Source organism: Dipodomys spectabilis, unplaced genomic scaffold, assembly GCF_019054845.1.
Source record: "Dipodomys spectabilis isolate Male_0828 unplaced genomic scaffold, ASM1905484v1 ptg000234l, whole genome shotgun sequence".
In the NCBI taxonomy this organism is placed as follows: Eukaryota; Metazoa; Chordata; class Mammalia; order Rodentia; family Heteromyidae; genus Dipodomys; species Dipodomys spectabilis.
The window spans coordinates 8,600,695-8,617,866 of NW_024870911.1; the positions used below are offsets into that span (position 1 = coordinate 8,600,695).

At 39.0% G+C, this 17,172-nt stretch overlaps 1 protein-coding gene across 1 annotated transcript; it reads right to left on the reverse strand.

Moving 5' to 3' along the window:
* Nucleotides 1-496: 496 nt before the first annotated feature.
* Yeats4 (YEATS domain containing 4) lies at nucleotides 497-11,898 on the reverse strand. The gene is made up of 7 exons (XM_042698751.1): nucleotides 11,599-11,898; nucleotides 7,605-7,724; nucleotides 5,321-5,387; nucleotides 5,119-5,213; nucleotides 3,391-3,483; nucleotides 3,220-3,307; nucleotides 497-1,135 (listed from the first exon to the last, which is right to left on the reverse strand). Exons 1-7 carry the CDS (start codon nucleotides 11,647-11,649, stop codon nucleotides 966-968), a joined length of 684 nt encoding a protein of 227 aa, XP_042554685.1. The 5' UTR covers nucleotides 11,650-11,898; the 3' UTR covers nucleotides 497-965.
* Nucleotides 11,899-17,172: the final 5,274 nt, after the last annotated feature.

Sequence of the window (17,172 nt, forward strand, 5' to 3'; positions counted from 1 at the left end):
AACTAGAGGAAAACAAACCAAAATTTTGACAATAGGAATTTGGCTGTATCAGTAACAGTAAATCTTACCTTACAGATGCTTGGAAAGTTGGTTTGCTGAAAAGTGAAATTTCCAAGCAGATTTCCACCCTTTTTCCTAAGGCTGGCCTCAAACCTACACTGGTGAATCTTATCCTCATAGGCCTGGCAAACACTGAACTGAAAGGTAGGGGAAATCTGCACGATGGCTGACACAGGGATAAATGCCCATCTCAAGTCCCAGAGTATCTAGGAAGAAATTCTATACTACAGAGACCTTCACACACCTCCATAGTGCTTATAAATGCCACAACTTAAAAAGAAATGAAGTATTTTCTTGAATAAAGATATAATATCACAATACTAGGAAGAAATGTTAATTTATTAATGGAGTTCCAGAAAATCCTCAAAGAGGTACCAAAGATACCAAAAGACAGAAATAAGCAAACAAACCAAAGATGCTTAAAAATAGGCAGAAACCAGATCTATAAACTACATTTATTGAACATTTATGGGGCACATCAACTTATACAAATGAGGTAGAATGGGGGCTGACAAGATTAAGAAGAAATTAAATATACACACTAATTGGAAGTACAAAATTTGTACAAGTTACATTTTACAAAGAAATGTTTGATGCCTATTAAAAGAAAAATATGCTTCATATACATTCCAATAAAAATTTTTAAAAAATTGTGCTCAATATCATGAAATTTCCATAAAATGCCTACAAAGCATCCATTCTTATTATATACATCTATTTTCTATTAAATATTGCTTGAACAGTACGAATACTTTTGACTCCACTGCGAAAAATCCATGGTTGACAACTATCTATATAGTTCCTCTTTAAGAAACACCATAGCATTTGCATTAAGTCCATTTCTTCAATCATTAATGTCTACCTTATTTTCAGTTTAGATTATACCAAGTTTGCTTCAGAATTGTTTATATGTCTTTTGTCTGATCGTCTTCTTCAAGTTTCCTAATTTCATTTTTCAAACAATTTATAGTTTCACGACTTGCTTTTAACCGCTCCTTAAGCTCTGCAATTTCAAAGCTTGTTTTTTTCTTGGCAGCTTCTAGTTTTTCTCTGGTTTTCACTTCTAGTTCTGCAACTAAGGAAGACAAATACTTCTGATGAATTATTTAATTTTTCTCTTTTCTTTTCTTTTTTCTCTTTTGTCGTTAGTGGGGCTTCAACTCAGGGCCTGGATACTGTCCCTGAGCAATTTTTGCTTAAGGTTAGTGCTCCATCACCTTGCGTCACAGCACCACTTCTGGTTTTCTGGTGGGTAACTGGAGATAAGAGTCTCACAGATTTTCCTGCCTGGGCTGACTGAACCATGATCCTCAGATCTCAGCCTCTCGTGTAGCTAAGATTACAGGTATAAGCCACCAGTGCCCAGCCCTTTCTCACATTTATAAGCTATATCATGGAGTAATAAAAGGAGCATTTCCTTAGGTCGTGCTTCTGGGATGAACTGTAGACAAGGTAAGATATATACAGGTGGGTGGAAGAAGGCCTAACTTTAGAATGTCTAAATTTCCAACAGAAGATGTAAGCTGTTCTTACAACTAAGAATGAAATTCTGGCCACAAACTCACAGTTAAGGTTTGAGAAATTCTTTTTTTTTTTCTCTATGTACATATTACTTTGGAGATAGAGGGTTATGCAAACTCAAAGACATGAGCCAATGAAAAAGCTAAGTAAAATTATTTCTAACTTATATAAACAAAGTGACACTATGCAAATAAACCCATGCCCTTTTTCAAAAGTATCAGTCAAGAGTTGCGTTCTAGATCTACTACTGACACTCTCTAGGTTATTTCAACTTTACACTATCATTTCAACACTTACAAAACAGAAATTTCAACAGCATATACCCCATACTATTTCTTGAGAAGATTTCATATGAAATACCAACAATACTGTCTGGTAAATAAAACCCCCTATCAACTATTATGATGACTTAGGAGGACAGAGGAACATTAAACTATATTTGCAAATTTCTGGAGGCTGGTTATATACAACAGTAGAGCACTTGCCTACCATGTACGAGGCTCTGGATTCAATCCTTGGCACAGAAAAAAAAGCAAACATGCTAGCTGGGTACATAAAAAATTACTCAAGAAAATCTCATTTCTGTAAAATATGATACAAATATGCAAATTGGCTAGTGGTTTACAAAGAAAAATGCCTGCTTGCATTCAACATCACCATCTTGTGGCCACTTTAGGTAATTATTGCTGAAATACAGTGGCATTTTACAAAATAACAAGATAGTCACTAATCAGAGGCAAAATGGTGAAAAAAAATTTTTTTAATCAGAAAGATTTAAGTACAAACATACCCCTGGCTCTTATTAGCCAAATTCAGTAAGTTGGAAAATGTGGACAACTCTCAATGTCCCTCAGTTTTTTTTTCTATATGATCCAGTTAAAAATGAGGTATTTTTAAAAGTATGTGGAGTAAATGAATTACATGGAAAACATTCAGCACCTAAAAAATATGCAGGAAATAAACATTTTCCTCATTGTTATTAGCTTGCTTTTTGTAACATATTTTTAACACAAATTATTATTATTATTTTACATCATTTGTGGGGCTTGAACTCTGGGCCTGGGCGCTATCCTTGAGTGCTTCAGCTCAAGGCAAACGCACTACCACTTGAGCCACAGTGCCACTTCTGGTTTTCTGGTGGTTTATTGGAGATAAGAGTCTCACAGTCTTTCATGCCCAGGCTGGCTTTGAACCGTGACCCTCAGATCTCAGCCTCCTAAGTAGCTAGGATTACAGGCGTGAGCCACTGGCACCTGGCTTACCGTTAGCAAATTCTAAAATAGGGAGGGTCTGCCCCTTTCTCACTGCTGCCTTCACTCTGGTCCAGACACATGTTACAACTGGATTACTGGAACATCCCCCCAACTATTCTGCTTTATAGTCTTTTCTCACATAGCAGTCAGGGTGATTGTTTGAAAATGCTGGTCTGATGTTCACACCTCTGCTTAATACCCACAAAAGATTTACATCTCATTCAATCTAATAATCTTAATTCCTCAAAGTTACCCACAAGTCTCCATATGACCAGAGTCTTCTATTAACTTGGCTGATGTCTTTTCTCTTTCCCCTGCTCACTCTTCTTTGTTGACATGCTAGGCATGCTCTTACCTTTCAGATTTGAGAATACATGGTACTTACATTCAGTTTCATGCTTATAGGCTCCTAATGTTAGCTGGCGAGACGTTGTTAGTAACTGCTGCATCATTGCTGTTGGGTCTTGAAATATCTTGAGATTAAAGAAAAAAAGCCTAATAACTTCAAAATTCTCCAACTTGAAATGCTTTCAAAACATGCACTATAGAATCTTACCATTTCATCATAGAATTCTGAAACCACTGTCTTTTTCCCCAGCATTGCATTGGTATCTGATTGGAACAACTTTAACAGATGATAAAGGGTTACCTGCAATATAAAAACATGTCACATCTATGTAACTGTTTACATCACCATGAAACACTGTCATTTTTTTTTTAAAAACTATCTTCAAATACTGCACAAGATGGTTTCAATTTCACATGTCCATCTATGTGTATAATGCATTTTTGAAGAGTAGAGTCACTCCTTCTATTTTTCTCCCCCAATCCCATCTATCCAACCCCTACCAATCTCATCAAGTTTCCTAGCTACATTTTTGTGCATCTACATTGAGAACTGTGACTGTATTCACTCACCAATCCTCTTCTCGCTAGCCTAACACTGTCATTTCTAACTGAATTACAATCTTCATTAAACCTGATTAAACTATAACTTACTGTAGCAAATCACTCTTTAACTTTCATATTAGGTATCACCATCTATCCATATTTAGCTAACACAAACTTTTAAAAAGTTATTATTTTTTATTGTTCTTTGTTTTTGATCGGTCGTGGGGCTTGAACTCTGGGTTGGGCACTTCATTTCAAGACAAGTGCTCTACCACTTGAGCCATAGCTCCACTTTTGGCTTTTTCGGCTTATGTGGTGCTGAGGAATCGAACCCAGGGCCTCATGCATGCAAGGCAAGTACTCTACCAATAAGCCACCTTCCTAGCTCACCCGGCTTATTTTTTATTGTTCTGCAGAAGGATTACAGTTATACCAATCAGGTAATAAGTATATTTCTTCTTGGAAAATGTCACCCCTTCCCTCACATTCTCCCAGTCTCTCTCCTGTCCCTACTTACAAGTTTATAGGTCATTTTCAACAGAGTGTCTACTGAGTATCACTGCTGCATTTATTCACGCTTTGTCCCTCCATTTCTGTGCCCTCCACTTGTCCTCCCAAAGACAGATAAAGGAACAAAAAGAAAATAAAAACAGCAGCAAAGAAAAAAAGTCTTGTTTTTATTTCCTGGAGCTCATTTCAGTAAGTATTATTTTATATGTTCAGATGCACACAGACATTGTGTCTTTGCCTTTCCTGATAATACCCCCCTTTGGCCTCACTGTGTGTGAACATCTAGAGTAACAAGAATGGTTTGAAGAAGTTAAGAATCTATTTAGGCCTCTAGAAAATAAGTACACACAAAAATAACAAAGATACAGTTATAGAAATTAAACCTGGAAAATCACTAAGATATGAATTACTTTTTCTATAAAAGTAAAATTTGATTAATTATTATAACTGTCTGTGAAGAGTCAAGTTTACAAATTTATTGGGGGGGGGATATTTCAAATCAGTTATCAGTGGCTCACATCTATAATCCTTGATACTCAGGAGGCTGAGATTTGAAGATCCTGGTTCGAAGTTAGTCCAGGTAGACAAATCTGCAAGACTCTTATTCAGAATAGAAGCTGTGGCTCAAGTGGTACAATGCCAGCCTTGAGTGAAAAAGCTTAGGGCCTGAGTTCTGAATTTAAGCCCTAATATGGCACACACATACCCACACAAAGAATAGGGAAGGGCTAGGTACTAGTGGCTCTTGTGGGTAATCCCAGGTGTTCATGAGTCTGAGATCTGAGGATCACTGTTAGAAGCCAGCATGGGTAGACAAATCTACCTAGCGATTACTATTACATTTTCACAGTCACTAAAATAGGCAAAGATTAATATTACTCACAGGTCTTTCATTGGGGTCAATGAAAAATATTTTGATGATTATTTCAAATTCACCCCATCCTGTTTCAGTAATTTCATATGGAGGCTTAGTAACAACTAAAGAGAAGAGGGGGGAAAAAAAACAACAAACAATTATAAATTACAGATTTAATTTCATGGTCCTTTTTAACTTTGTACATTGTAAATCAGAAGTTATACTGTACCTCTTAAAGGATTGCCATAGCTTTCATGTAATTTAAACTGGATTTTCTTCACATATGCTGACATATCCTAAAATGTAGAAAAATTAATTAGTTCTATATTTACCTATAAAAATCAGAATGGCAATACACTAAGAATATGTACATCACTTTATAAAATACTTCCCTTTAAATTTTATGGCATCTAATTTTTAAAAAATGAGTTAGCTGAGTCTACCAATATATAAGCAGGCCAAAGCAGGAAGATTGAAAGTTGGAGGTCAGTGTGGGCAACTTGGCAAGACCCTGTTTCCAAAAAAATATATATATTTTTTAAAAGGGCTGGGACCTGTAATCCTAGCTATTCAAGAGGCTGAGATCTGAAGATTGTGTTTGAAGCCAGCCCAGGCAGGAAAGTATTACTTCCAATTATATTTCAGAAAAAGCCTGAAATGAGGCTGTGGCTGAAATGGTAGAGTACTAGCCTTGAGCAAAAGAGCTCAGGGATAACTCCCAGGCCCAGAGTTCAAGGCCCAGGACTGGCAAAAAAAAAAAAAAAAGTATAACTGGGATTATACTTCAATTATATCTTAATGCCTTGGGATTTGTCTCCTATTATTCTGTAAGTATTCTTTCTGAGGAAGATTTTCATAAGCATTTTTGAAGATTCTTTCAGTAATACTTCCCTGATTATACAAATATCTGGGCAAGTATCAAAATTGCTGTATCAGATACCAGTTAAAAATGCTAAGTTACTCTCAGGTACTAGGTATTAGGGGAGGGGGGTTGGTCATGGGGCTTGAACTCTGGGCTGAGCACTGTCCCTCGGCTCTTCAGCTCAAGGTTAGCATTCTACCATTTGAGCCACAACGCCACTTCTGGTTTTCCGAGTGGTTTATTGGAGAAAAGAGTCTTGAGGACTTTCCTGCCAAGGCTGGCTTTGAACCACGATCCTCAATCTCAGCCTCCTAAGTAGCTAGGATTACAGGGGTGAGCCATCAGCACCTGGCAACATTTCTTATCACACAAGAATAAACTTTTAAGTGTCAAGATGATGTACAGAGGGGTTACAATTAAATAAGTAAGGTAATGAGTACATTTCTTGTCAAACTTGTTACCCCTTCCCTCAATGTTCTCCTACTTTCCCTCCCCAACCCCCCAATTGTACAGCTCATTTCCAACATATTGTCTTTTATGTAACTCTAACCCCTCTGTACATCACCTTGACAATTAAAAAAAAAAAAGAATAAACTTCCATCTAGGAGTACTGAACATCTAACTTCTCTCTTACTTCTACCCACTGACAACCGCTAATATATTTTGTGTCTATGAATTTGCCCTTACAGAACATTTCATATAAAGGGTATCATACAATATATAGCATTTTATGTCTACCTTTTTTGATTAGCAAAATGTGTTCAATATTCATCCGCATGTTTGTATTAGGACTTTATTTCCTTTTAATGCCTCATAATATTCCACTTTATAGATAAACATTTCATTTACCCACTCATCAGTGGAGAGACATATGGGTTCTTCCTACTTTTCTATTATTTGAATTATGCTGCTACAATCATATGTGCACTGAATAATTCATTCAATTCAGTAAATATCTGTTAAATACTGACTGTGCATTGGCTGTTTCCCAAGCACTAGAGATTTAACAGCAGAAATAATAGTAATCAGATTACAGTACATCTGTTTTCCACATTCTCTGAAGGCTTTTTTTTTTTTGTCGGTCATGAGGCTTGAACTCTGGGTTTGGGCACTGTTCTTCAGCTCTTCAGATCAAGGCAAACACTCTACCATTTGAGACACAGCACCACTTCCAGTTTTCTGGTGGTTAATTGGAGATAAGAGTCTTACTGACTTTCCTGCCAGAGCTGGCTTTGAACTATGATCCTCAGATCGCAGCCTCCTGAATAGCTAGAATTACAGGCATCAGCCACTGGTGCCCAGCTAGCTCTGAAGGTTTATTATACATCATTACTGTAAGTATTAGCTGCTATTCCTGAGACACCTAATTAAATACTTTATTAAGATAAATGTGATGTTTGGAAAATAGATCTGTACTGTGTTTGTAGAAGAATAACTTGTTGCCTTAATTTAGTTAGAAAACATTTTTAGAAAACTGATTTCTAAAAGTACATGAAGATGAGAGTTTTCTATTCTTGAAAAAAAAAAAGGTTTGGGGCAACATTCCCATAATGGACCAATTTCATTGGAAAGTTACTACAAAAGAATGATACAATTCATTTTCAAGCAAAACTACTTCAAAAAAATGTTAGAGGAAGAAACAAGTGCCTACCTCATTTCTATATGGTTTTACATATACTGTCCACTGGTGGGTATGTCCATCTTCTTCTCTTTTCTTCCCAAAATATCGAGCAACATTACCATAAACTATTGGTTTAACAATAGTAACTCCCTAAAAGAAAAATTATAATTCTCTTAACATAGATTTTTCTTAAATCTATTTCAGACACTCTAGTTTCATATGAACATAAATAAACACAAGATTGTATTATAATGCTTCCTATTTGAAAATTTTTAAATCACCATGTAAGCAGCTGAGAGTTTTATTAAAAGAAACACAAAAGATCCTTTACTTATAAATCTGAAAGCAAGGCTTCTGGGGGGAGGAGAGGGACCCAAAGTTGCATCTCCTGATGTTAACAACCTTATTAATTAGTTTAACCACTATTAACCAAAGCATAGTACACATCTTAAAGGCAGGTACAATTGATTGGTATGCACTGTATACATGTGTGGAAATGGCACGCCTAAAACCTTTCTCATTCAACTAAGGTATGCTAGCAAAAAAAAAAAAAAAATCAGAGGCAGTTTGTGAGAGAAGTTTAGTTAGAAGAAGGGACAAACACTTTCTGTTCTATTCCTATGTATGTTATGGTTTGGATATGTCATTCACCCTCAAAAGGCTCATGTGTTGAAAACTTGGTCCCCAGCTGATGGAACTATGAAGAGGTGATCTTGATGATACTAATGTTATCAACAGATTATCCACTGAGGACTTCATAGCTGAATGGCTGATTTGGAAGGTAAGGTCTGGAGGAACTAGGCCACTGGGAATATCTTGTTCCTGGCTCCTTTCTCTCTGTGCCCCCTTTCTCCTCTCTCCTTTTCTGCCCTCCCCCACCTGTTTCTGCCACAGTGAAGTAAGCAGCTTTGTTTAGCCTTCCTACCAAGATGTTCAATCTTGCCTGGGGGCATGTAGAGAGGGGGCTAAACAACCCTCAACTGAAACCTCTAATATCATGAACTAACACAAGTCTTAGTCCTTCAAAATATTCAAGTATTTTGTCATAGCGATAAAAAGCTAATACAATGTATTTACTTTAGTCCCTTTAGAAAAAGAACTACAATTAGAATTTCAAACCCATGATTTCAAATGCTAAGAGGCTTTTAAAAACTGAAATCATTTAAATATAAATGCTACACCAACAAGAGGGTTTTTCTTTTTTGCTGTTTTTGTTCTTTCTTTTTGTTCTGTTTGTTCCTTTATGTCTTTGTTCTGTTTGTTTCTTTATATGTCTCTGGGAGTATAAGGGGAGGTACAGAAATGGAAGGACAAATGGTGAACAAATGCAGCAATGGTACTCACTGGATATAATGCTGAAAATGAACTATACAACTTGTGTGTGGGGATGGAAGGGAAAAACTGGGAGAGAACTTGGAGGGAAGGAGTGACACTGTACAAAAAGAAATTTACTCTTTACCTGACTCATGTAACTGTAACCCCTTAGTACATCACTTTTATAATAACAATAAAAATTATAAATAAATAAATGCTACATTAAGTATTGCAATTGGGATTCAGCTATGGCAAAGATGGTAACATTGACTCAATGGTATGTTTGCTACAACTGTTCCCAGTTCTCCAATGACCTACAAATTTCTCATCATATGTGATTATTATAAAGGCAGAGCACTTATAAAAGAAGAGCACTGGTGGCTCATACCTGTAATTTTAGCTACGCAGGAGGCTGAGATCTGAGGACTGCAGTTCAAAACCAGCCCTGAAAGTCTATGAGACTCATCTCCAATTAACCATAAGAAAACAGGAAGTGGCACTATGACCCAAAATGGTAGAACACTACTAACCTTAGTGAAAAGTCCAGGGACAGCACCTAGGCTCTGAGTTCAAACCCCAGGACCAATAATAACAACAGAAAAAGTTTCAAGTGAAAAGAACCCAGTTTTGCACATGAATCTTAGGCCACATTGTCCACTAGTTGTATCTGAAGCAGTGTCAACATAATCAATAACTAGTAATAAAATAACAGGAAAAGGGGGGGGTAAGGGGACTTGGGGGGGATAGAAAGGGATGGGAAGGGGAAACAAATGAGGAGATAACAATGCTTGATAAGAAATGTACTCATTATCTTGCCCATGTAATTGTAACCCCTCTGTATGGTATTTTCACAACAAAAAAAAAAGTCTGAAGAAAAAAAAATGTGAAAAATTTAATTAAGGCTAAAGTCACTTTAGAAAAAGGCAAGCAGTTTTTATGTTTGAGTAAGTGCTACAGAAGCACTGGTTGTTAACCATCAACTGGGCCTCAAATTCAAGGTTTGACTTAGTGAGTACAAGTGCTAACCTAAGTTCCTGTATGTTGTTAGACAATTGAAGACTTCACCAATGAAAAAGATAAAGATTTATCTAAATTGGAAAAAGATACCTATAAGATCACATAGCAATCATCAGGGAGAAATAAGTCATTAATTTTTAAAGCTTTATGTGACTACTTTTGGTAGAAAATCATCGGAAGACCGCAGGCTTCACCTCCTTAACTCACCTGAAACTTAAAAGCTGGTAGAGCCTAACAGTAGAAAAAGTTCTATTCCTTTTCCCTCAAAATCTAGTGTTTAATCCTTCTTTTCTTTGTAGTAGTTTTGTTCCAGAAGCTTGCCTAAAGTTAAAGGTAAAATGTTCATGTTTCTGAAGCCTCTGCTGCTATGAACTTTTGATCTTTCTCCTTCTATTAACTTTGGGCTGTTTTGGAATTTTCAAAGAATTTACATTTTACATGTGATATTATAACAGGAATAGCTGTAAACACACTATAAATACATTTAAAAATAATATGACAGATTAGGTCTCAAAAATTAACAATTATTAGACTTGTGCAAACATGGGAAATTCCTTTTGAAAATGTCCTTTCTGTAATAAAATTGAGAATCAGAAAGAAGAGAAATAAGCCAGGCGCTGGTGGCTCACGCCTGTAATCCTAGTTACTCAGGAGGCTGAGATCTGAGGATCACGGTTCAAAGCCAGTCTGGGCAGGAAACTCTGTGAGACTCTTATCTCCAATAAATCACTCGAAAACCGTAAGTGGCGCTGTGGCACAAGCGGTAGGGCACTGGCCTTGAGCTGAAGAGCTCAGGGACAGCCCCCAAGCCCAGAGTTCAAGCCCCACGACCGACAAAAAAAGAAAGGAAGGAAGGAAGGAAGGAAGGAAGAAAGAAAGAGAGTGAGTGTCTTCTTAAAAGTCAAAGAACCTGGGCTGAGATAAAAATAAAAAAAAAAAATCAAAGAACCTAGCTAGTCTGTCACCTAGCTTGTGATTAACTGTAGTCCTAGCTATTTAGGAAGCTGAGATCTGAGGACCGGTGCAAAGCCAGACCAGGCATAAAAGACCAGGAGACTCTTCTCTCCACTTAATGAGCAAAAAAGCTGGAAGTGGAGGTGCAGCTCAAGAGGTAGAGCGCCAACCTGGAGAGGAAAAAGCCAACTGAGAGCTTGAAGCCTTGAGTTCAAGCCCCAGTACTGGCACAGTAAATGAGTGAATAGCCTGCGTGTGGTGGGCGGAAATAAAGCATCGCAATGTCCAGCATTATGAGGGGGTCTACTTGGGACAAGAGCTAAAATTCAGTGTTCCCTAAGCGCTTAGCTTTGAGGCTTTGTAAACCGGAAGTCAGGCAAGTCTGTCAATCCTGGATTTATGATTTTTCCCGGCCAGCCTTTGGAAACCCTGTGAGCACTCGGGCCGCCGGTGCAGCCGTTATGCGCACGACCCCGGCCCATTCACCCAGGACTGGGGTTGCCCGCTGCGGTGCAGCGAGCCAGTATTTCCCAGCATCTCCCGGTGTCTGCTTGGTCCCGCCCCAGCCCAGGCACTTCCGGTCACGGGAGGTACTCGGGGCGGGGAGGGAGGCGGTGGCGGCGGAAGTTGGGGTTCGAACGCTGAGTTTCAGTCAGTCGTTCGGCTTCCCCGGTCTGTGGAGACTGCGGTTGGGTTCCAGCCTGAGCAGGGACGGTGCGGCAGGGACCCGAGCACTGACCTTCACTCTCCCGCCGGAGTCAGGCCCAAATTCGGCCATTCTCTTGAACATATTGTCCCACGGAAGAAGCCGCCGCCGCCTGGAAAGAGATCGGGACCGGCGGGGTCGCCGCTCCCCTCAGAGGCCCCGCTCCTCCTGCGCGGGCCCAGGCGCGGGGGTCCGGGTGAGGGAAGGCGGGTCACGGGAGCTCGTGGCGCTGAGCGGTGGTCAGCTCCTCCGGGCCCGCGGCATCCGGGTAGGCCATTCAGCCCGGCGCGGACCTGGAGAGGAAGGCGAGGCGGGATGACGGAGGCAGCGGCGACGCCGCCCTGCGCAGGCGCAACGGTGTCTCGTGCAGACTGCGCACGCGCCGCGTCGCTGCTATGACAACCGGACGGCGCATTGCAGGAATTCCAGACTCGCCGGGGAGGATAGAAGGAAGATTATTCCTAGCGGTAAATGATTTGAGAGACTTCTCCAAAACAGAAGGACATGAAATTTCACACTGAAAGAGCCTACCAAGCAGCAAGTGCAAAGATGCAAACCGAGCCATGTCGAAATGAAACCTCTTTGTGCAATTAAAGATACATTTTTTTTAAAAAAAGGAGTTTCAGAATATGAGAATAAAGAAAAGGCCCCACACACTTTAATGTGGTACACTGAAATCAGAATATTCTCAGATTGCTCAGGATCATCAGTGGAATTTAGCAACCATGCTACTTAACATGCTGAAGGAAAACACTTTCTTGTCTTCAGCACTCATCCTTTTACCAAGTGTGATTATAGAATACAAGTTTAAGACATGCTAAATCTAGAACAACAACAACAACAAAACTCATGCAATCTTTCAGGAAAGTTTGGTACACCAAAACAAGCAAATTTGCCAGGATAGAGAAAAATAATGAAATATGAGAAACACAATAGAAATAAAATATACAGAGAAAATAACAATCCCATGATGCTTCTGAAGCCTAGGAAGATCACTATGTACAGGCATATATAGCAATATCCAGATTAGAAATTAAAAACTTAAAAAAAATTTTGAGAGTAGGTGATCACATACATTTCACATATTTCACAGTAGTGTAGAATAGTGATACTTAGTTAAAGTCACAAACACATTTTAACCTTCACAAGACAAATTGTCATACCATAGTCTATAAAGTTTGTGAATTCTATGAGCTTTGGCAATACAGCTATTTCTTCCACATCAGGTGATATTTACATTTCTTTCCTTTTGCTTATTGTAAGCTGTTCCCTTTCCCTCTCATTCCCTCCCTCCCATCACTGCCTTTGAGTTGCTTAGTTAATTTTCATCTATGTCCAGTGCAGCTGATAGGCCCCTCTTATATGTTTTTACCATTTCCCTCCGTTGTATGTCCTCCTAGCTTCCCTCAGATGCGCATATACATATACCACATATGTGGTCAAGAACATGGAGTCATTTAGCAATGATACAACAAAATGAGTGGCAGTCCTTTGATTCTTGAGTCCTGTTTACTTTGTCATATCTGCTTGCATTTTGGCTTTAGCATCCACATATCAGGGAGACCATGTGCCATTTGTCTCTTTGCTCTTGGCTTACCTCTCTAAAATGATTTGCTCTAGTTCCATCCATTTCCCTGCAAATGCCATTATTTTGTCCTTTCTAATGGCTGCATAATATTCCATTGTATATATAGGTACTACAATTTTTGGATCCACTCATCAGTAGTGGGGCCTCTGGGTTGTTTCCATTTCTTGGCTATTGTGAACAGTGCGGCAATGGACATGAAGGTGCATGTGTCCTTGTATCCTGGTTCCTGATGCTGAGAGTAGATGCCTAGGAGTGGTATGGCTAGGTCATAGGGGAGTTCTATATTTAGGTTTCTGAGATACCTCCAGACTGTTTTCCAAAGTGGTTGTATTAGTGTACATTCCCACCAGCAACGCAGTAGGGTTCCTCTTTCTCCACATCCCCTCCAGCATTTGTCATTGGCTGAATTTAGGATGTGGGCCATTCTGTCTGGGGTAAGGTGATATCTCAGTGTTGTTTTTATTTGCATTTCCTTTACAGCCAGGGATGATGAACATTTCCTCATGTGTTTCTTTGCTATTTTTATCTCTTCTTCTGAAAAGTCTCTCTTTAGCTCCCTTGCCCATTTAATGAGTGGTTTGTTAGATTTGGGAGGGGTTAGTTTCTTGAGTTCCCTGTATCTAATGGGTATTAGGCCCTTGTCTGATATATTGCTGGTAAATATTTTTTTCCCAATTAGTTGGATGTCTTTCTAGTTGCTTTTTTTCTTTTGTCAGTCATGGGGCTTGAACTCTGAGCTTCGGTGCTGTCCCTGTGCTCTTCAGCTCAGGGCTAGCACTCTACTGCTTGAGCCACAGTGTCACATCCGGTTTTCTAGTGGTTTATTGAGGGATAAGAGTCTCACGGACTTTCCTTCCTGGGATGGCTTTGAACCGTGATCCTCAGATCTCAGCCTCCTGAGTAGCTAGGAATTACAAGCATGAGCCCAGCTTGGTTGCTGTTTCTTTACCTGTGCAGAAACTTTTTATTTTAAGGTAGTCCCATTTATTGAGTCTCCCTCCAATTTGTTGTGACCCTGGGACACTGTTCAGGAAGTTCCTGCCTGTGCTTGTAAGCTCCTACTCTGTCCTGAAGTAGAGAAGTTAAAAGCTTTTGAGAGATACCACTTCAGACGAATGGGATGGGCAGAATTTCAGTTGTGTCTGAAGCTTTAAGGAGAGAGTCTAGTATATGGGAGTTGAAATAATGACAGACACACAGAAACAACCAACAGATTAAGGCTCATGTGGTTATTATCCCTATAGAAAAAGTCTTGTACAAGAAACAGTAAATGTTACTTAGAGCTACGTAAGTGCTCAGTATTGATCTAACAAATACACAATCACACTGACATTGCATATAATTATGTTTACATTTGGAAGATGGATTTCAGAAGATGCTATGTGTGATGGGCATTGAGAAGAAGATTGCGAGCTTAACTTCTAGCTGCTATCCTGGGAAATCAGTATCTAAAAACAGAAAAAAAAACAACATGAAGTAATAGAAGCTTAATATTTAAACATTATAAAAGTAACTAAAATATTAACATTAAGATAAATGTAGAATATTCCTGCTGAATATAATTTTTAGTAATTCATTTAATAACTTGAAAATTTTTATTATTATAAAAGTGACGTACAGCCAGGCACTAGTGGCTCATCCTGTAATCCTAGCTACTCAGGAGGCTGAGATATGAGGATTGTAGTTCAAAGCCAGCCTGGGGAGGAAAGTCTATCTCCAATTAAAAAACCACCAGAAAACCAATAGTGGCTCTGTGGCTTAAGTGGTAGAGTGCTCACCTTGAGCTAAAGAGCTGAGGGACAGCAACCAGGTCCAGAGTTCAAGCCCCACAACTGATCAAAGAAAAAAAAAGTGATGTACAGAAGGGTTACAGTTACATTAGTCAGGTAAAGTGTGTATTTCTTTTTGGGCCATGTCACCCCTTCTCTTGCTCTGTCAGTTTTTCCCTTGCATCCTCACCCACAAGTTGTATGGTTCATTTTCTTTAATTTACTTTATTGTCATTTTAGAGGTGATGTACAGAGGGATTACAATTACATGAGTCAGGTAATGAGTACATTTCCTTTCATACAGTGTCTTCTGTTCTCTCACTTTCTCCCTACCCCAGGTATAACTCATTTTCAACATAGGTATTTAGTAACCTAAAATTATTTTTAGGAGCTGGGAAGGTGGCTTGCCTCACATGCATGAGGCCCTAGGTTCAATTCCTCAGCAACACATAAGCAGAAAAAGCCAGAAGTGGCGCTATGGCTCAAGCGGTAGAGCGCTAGCCTTGAGCTGAAGAGCTGAGGGACAGTGCCCAGGCCCAGAGTTCAGGCCCCACGACCGGCAAAAATAAAAACAAAAAACAAAACAAACCATATATACATATATATGTATATATATATATATATGTATATATATATATATATGTTTTTAAATGAGTCCACTAAATAGAAATGTGTCAAGGGCTTAGTTATAGTTAGTGCCACATGAAGAGCTCACGGCAACATAAGCACTGAATTTCTTCTGAAAGTTATCAAACACTGATTCTGATATTAATTTTGTTCTCAGATTAAGTACCTTTTGCTAATCTCTGGCATTTTTCTTCTATCAGCATGTTGGGCTATCCTAATACTTCTTGGATATGTCCTATTGCAGCTTCTTATCTGTCACAGAAAGTGCCTTTCCCCTATTTTGACTCATTTGTTTTCATTCTCCATATATCTCATAATATGCTGATACAAAAACATTCCTGTTCTTTTGGGTTTATGGATCAAGAATCTTGAAGCCTATGGCTACACTTGTATACAAGGCCTCTGGCTGGTTCCTGAATTACATTTACATAGACCTGAGATAAGACTTGGAATCCCACAAACTGTGATGTTGGAATCTTGTGGGAGGCTGAGATTGGGAAGATTATGGTTCCAGCTCAGCAATAGCAGAAAAATCCACTAGACTTTATTTCAACAGAAGAAGTAGGTAAGTATAGCCTGTCATCTCATTTATTTTTATTTATTGAATTGTTTTGGGTCCAGTTGTGGGGCCTGAACTCTGGGCCTGGGCGCTGTCCCTCAGCTCTTCAGCTCAAGACTAGCGCTCTACCACTTGAGCCACAGCGCCACTTCCGGCTTTTTTCTTTTTGCTTATGTGGTGCTGAGGAATCAAACCCAAGGCCTCATGCGTGTAAGGCAAACGCTCTACCACTGAGCCACCTTCCCAGCCCTATCATCTCATTTATGATGGGAAGTATAAAATAGGTGGATTATGGCTCAGGCATGTGCCTGAGCAAAAAGCAAGACCCTATCCTGAAACTAACCGTTGCAAAAAGGGCAGGAAGCATGACTCAGTAGCTGAGCACTGCCTAGAAAGTGTGAGGCCTACAGTTCAAACCCAGTACTGCCAAAACCTTAAAAAAAAAAAAAAAGGAACAAGGATGGAGGAGAACAGAGGAAGGAGTAACATTAACAAAGAAGCATTATACTTATAACCTGACTTATGGAATTGTAACCCCTTTGTACAACTACTTCATAATAATGTTAATTAATTAAAAAGGAAAAGGGTACTGACACATTTTACACATGAATGAAACTCATTAACATTATGCCAAGCAAAATGAACCAACACCAAAGATCACATGTTATATGATTCAAATTGTATGAAGTGTGCAAGAAAGGCAAATCTATAGAGATCAGTCACTTCCTGTATTCAGTATGAAAACTGAGAATTAGGGCACAGAGGCGCAAAGAATCTCTGAGGTGGTGAAGTTGCAAAATTGGATTGTAGAAACGATCACATTTTGATAAATTTATTAAAATGGTGATTTGTACATTTAAAATAGGCTTTCTGGTGTGTAAATTATACCTTAATCAAGCCATTCTTTCCGATTAAACATAAAAAAACACTTCATTTACCCCAAACTCCTCCAACCACAACTCCATCCTCTGCTTCCTTCACAGTAAGACTTAAAGCATGTACTCAACTCTCCTCATGTCCTCACCTCCCATTCTTTTTCCAGCTTTCTTCTTTGGGTCCGGTTG

What these genes read in the sequence shown, in the direction of transcription:
- Yeats4 (XM_042698751.1), bottom strand. Translation starts at nt 11,649, where the DNA reads ATGTTCAAGAGAATGGCCGAATTTGGGCCTGACTCCGGCGGGAGAGTG. An exon ending in ACTCCGGCGGGAGAGTGAAG is followed by an intron (nt 7,725 to 11,598) that starts GTCAGTGCTCGG and finishes TTTTTCTTTTAG; the next exon opens with GGAGTTACTATTGTTAAACC. An exon ending in TTGACCCCAATGAAAGACCT is followed by an intron (nt 3,484 to 5,118) that starts GTGAGTAATATT and finishes TTTATATTGCAG; the next exon opens with GTAACCCTTTATCATCTGTT.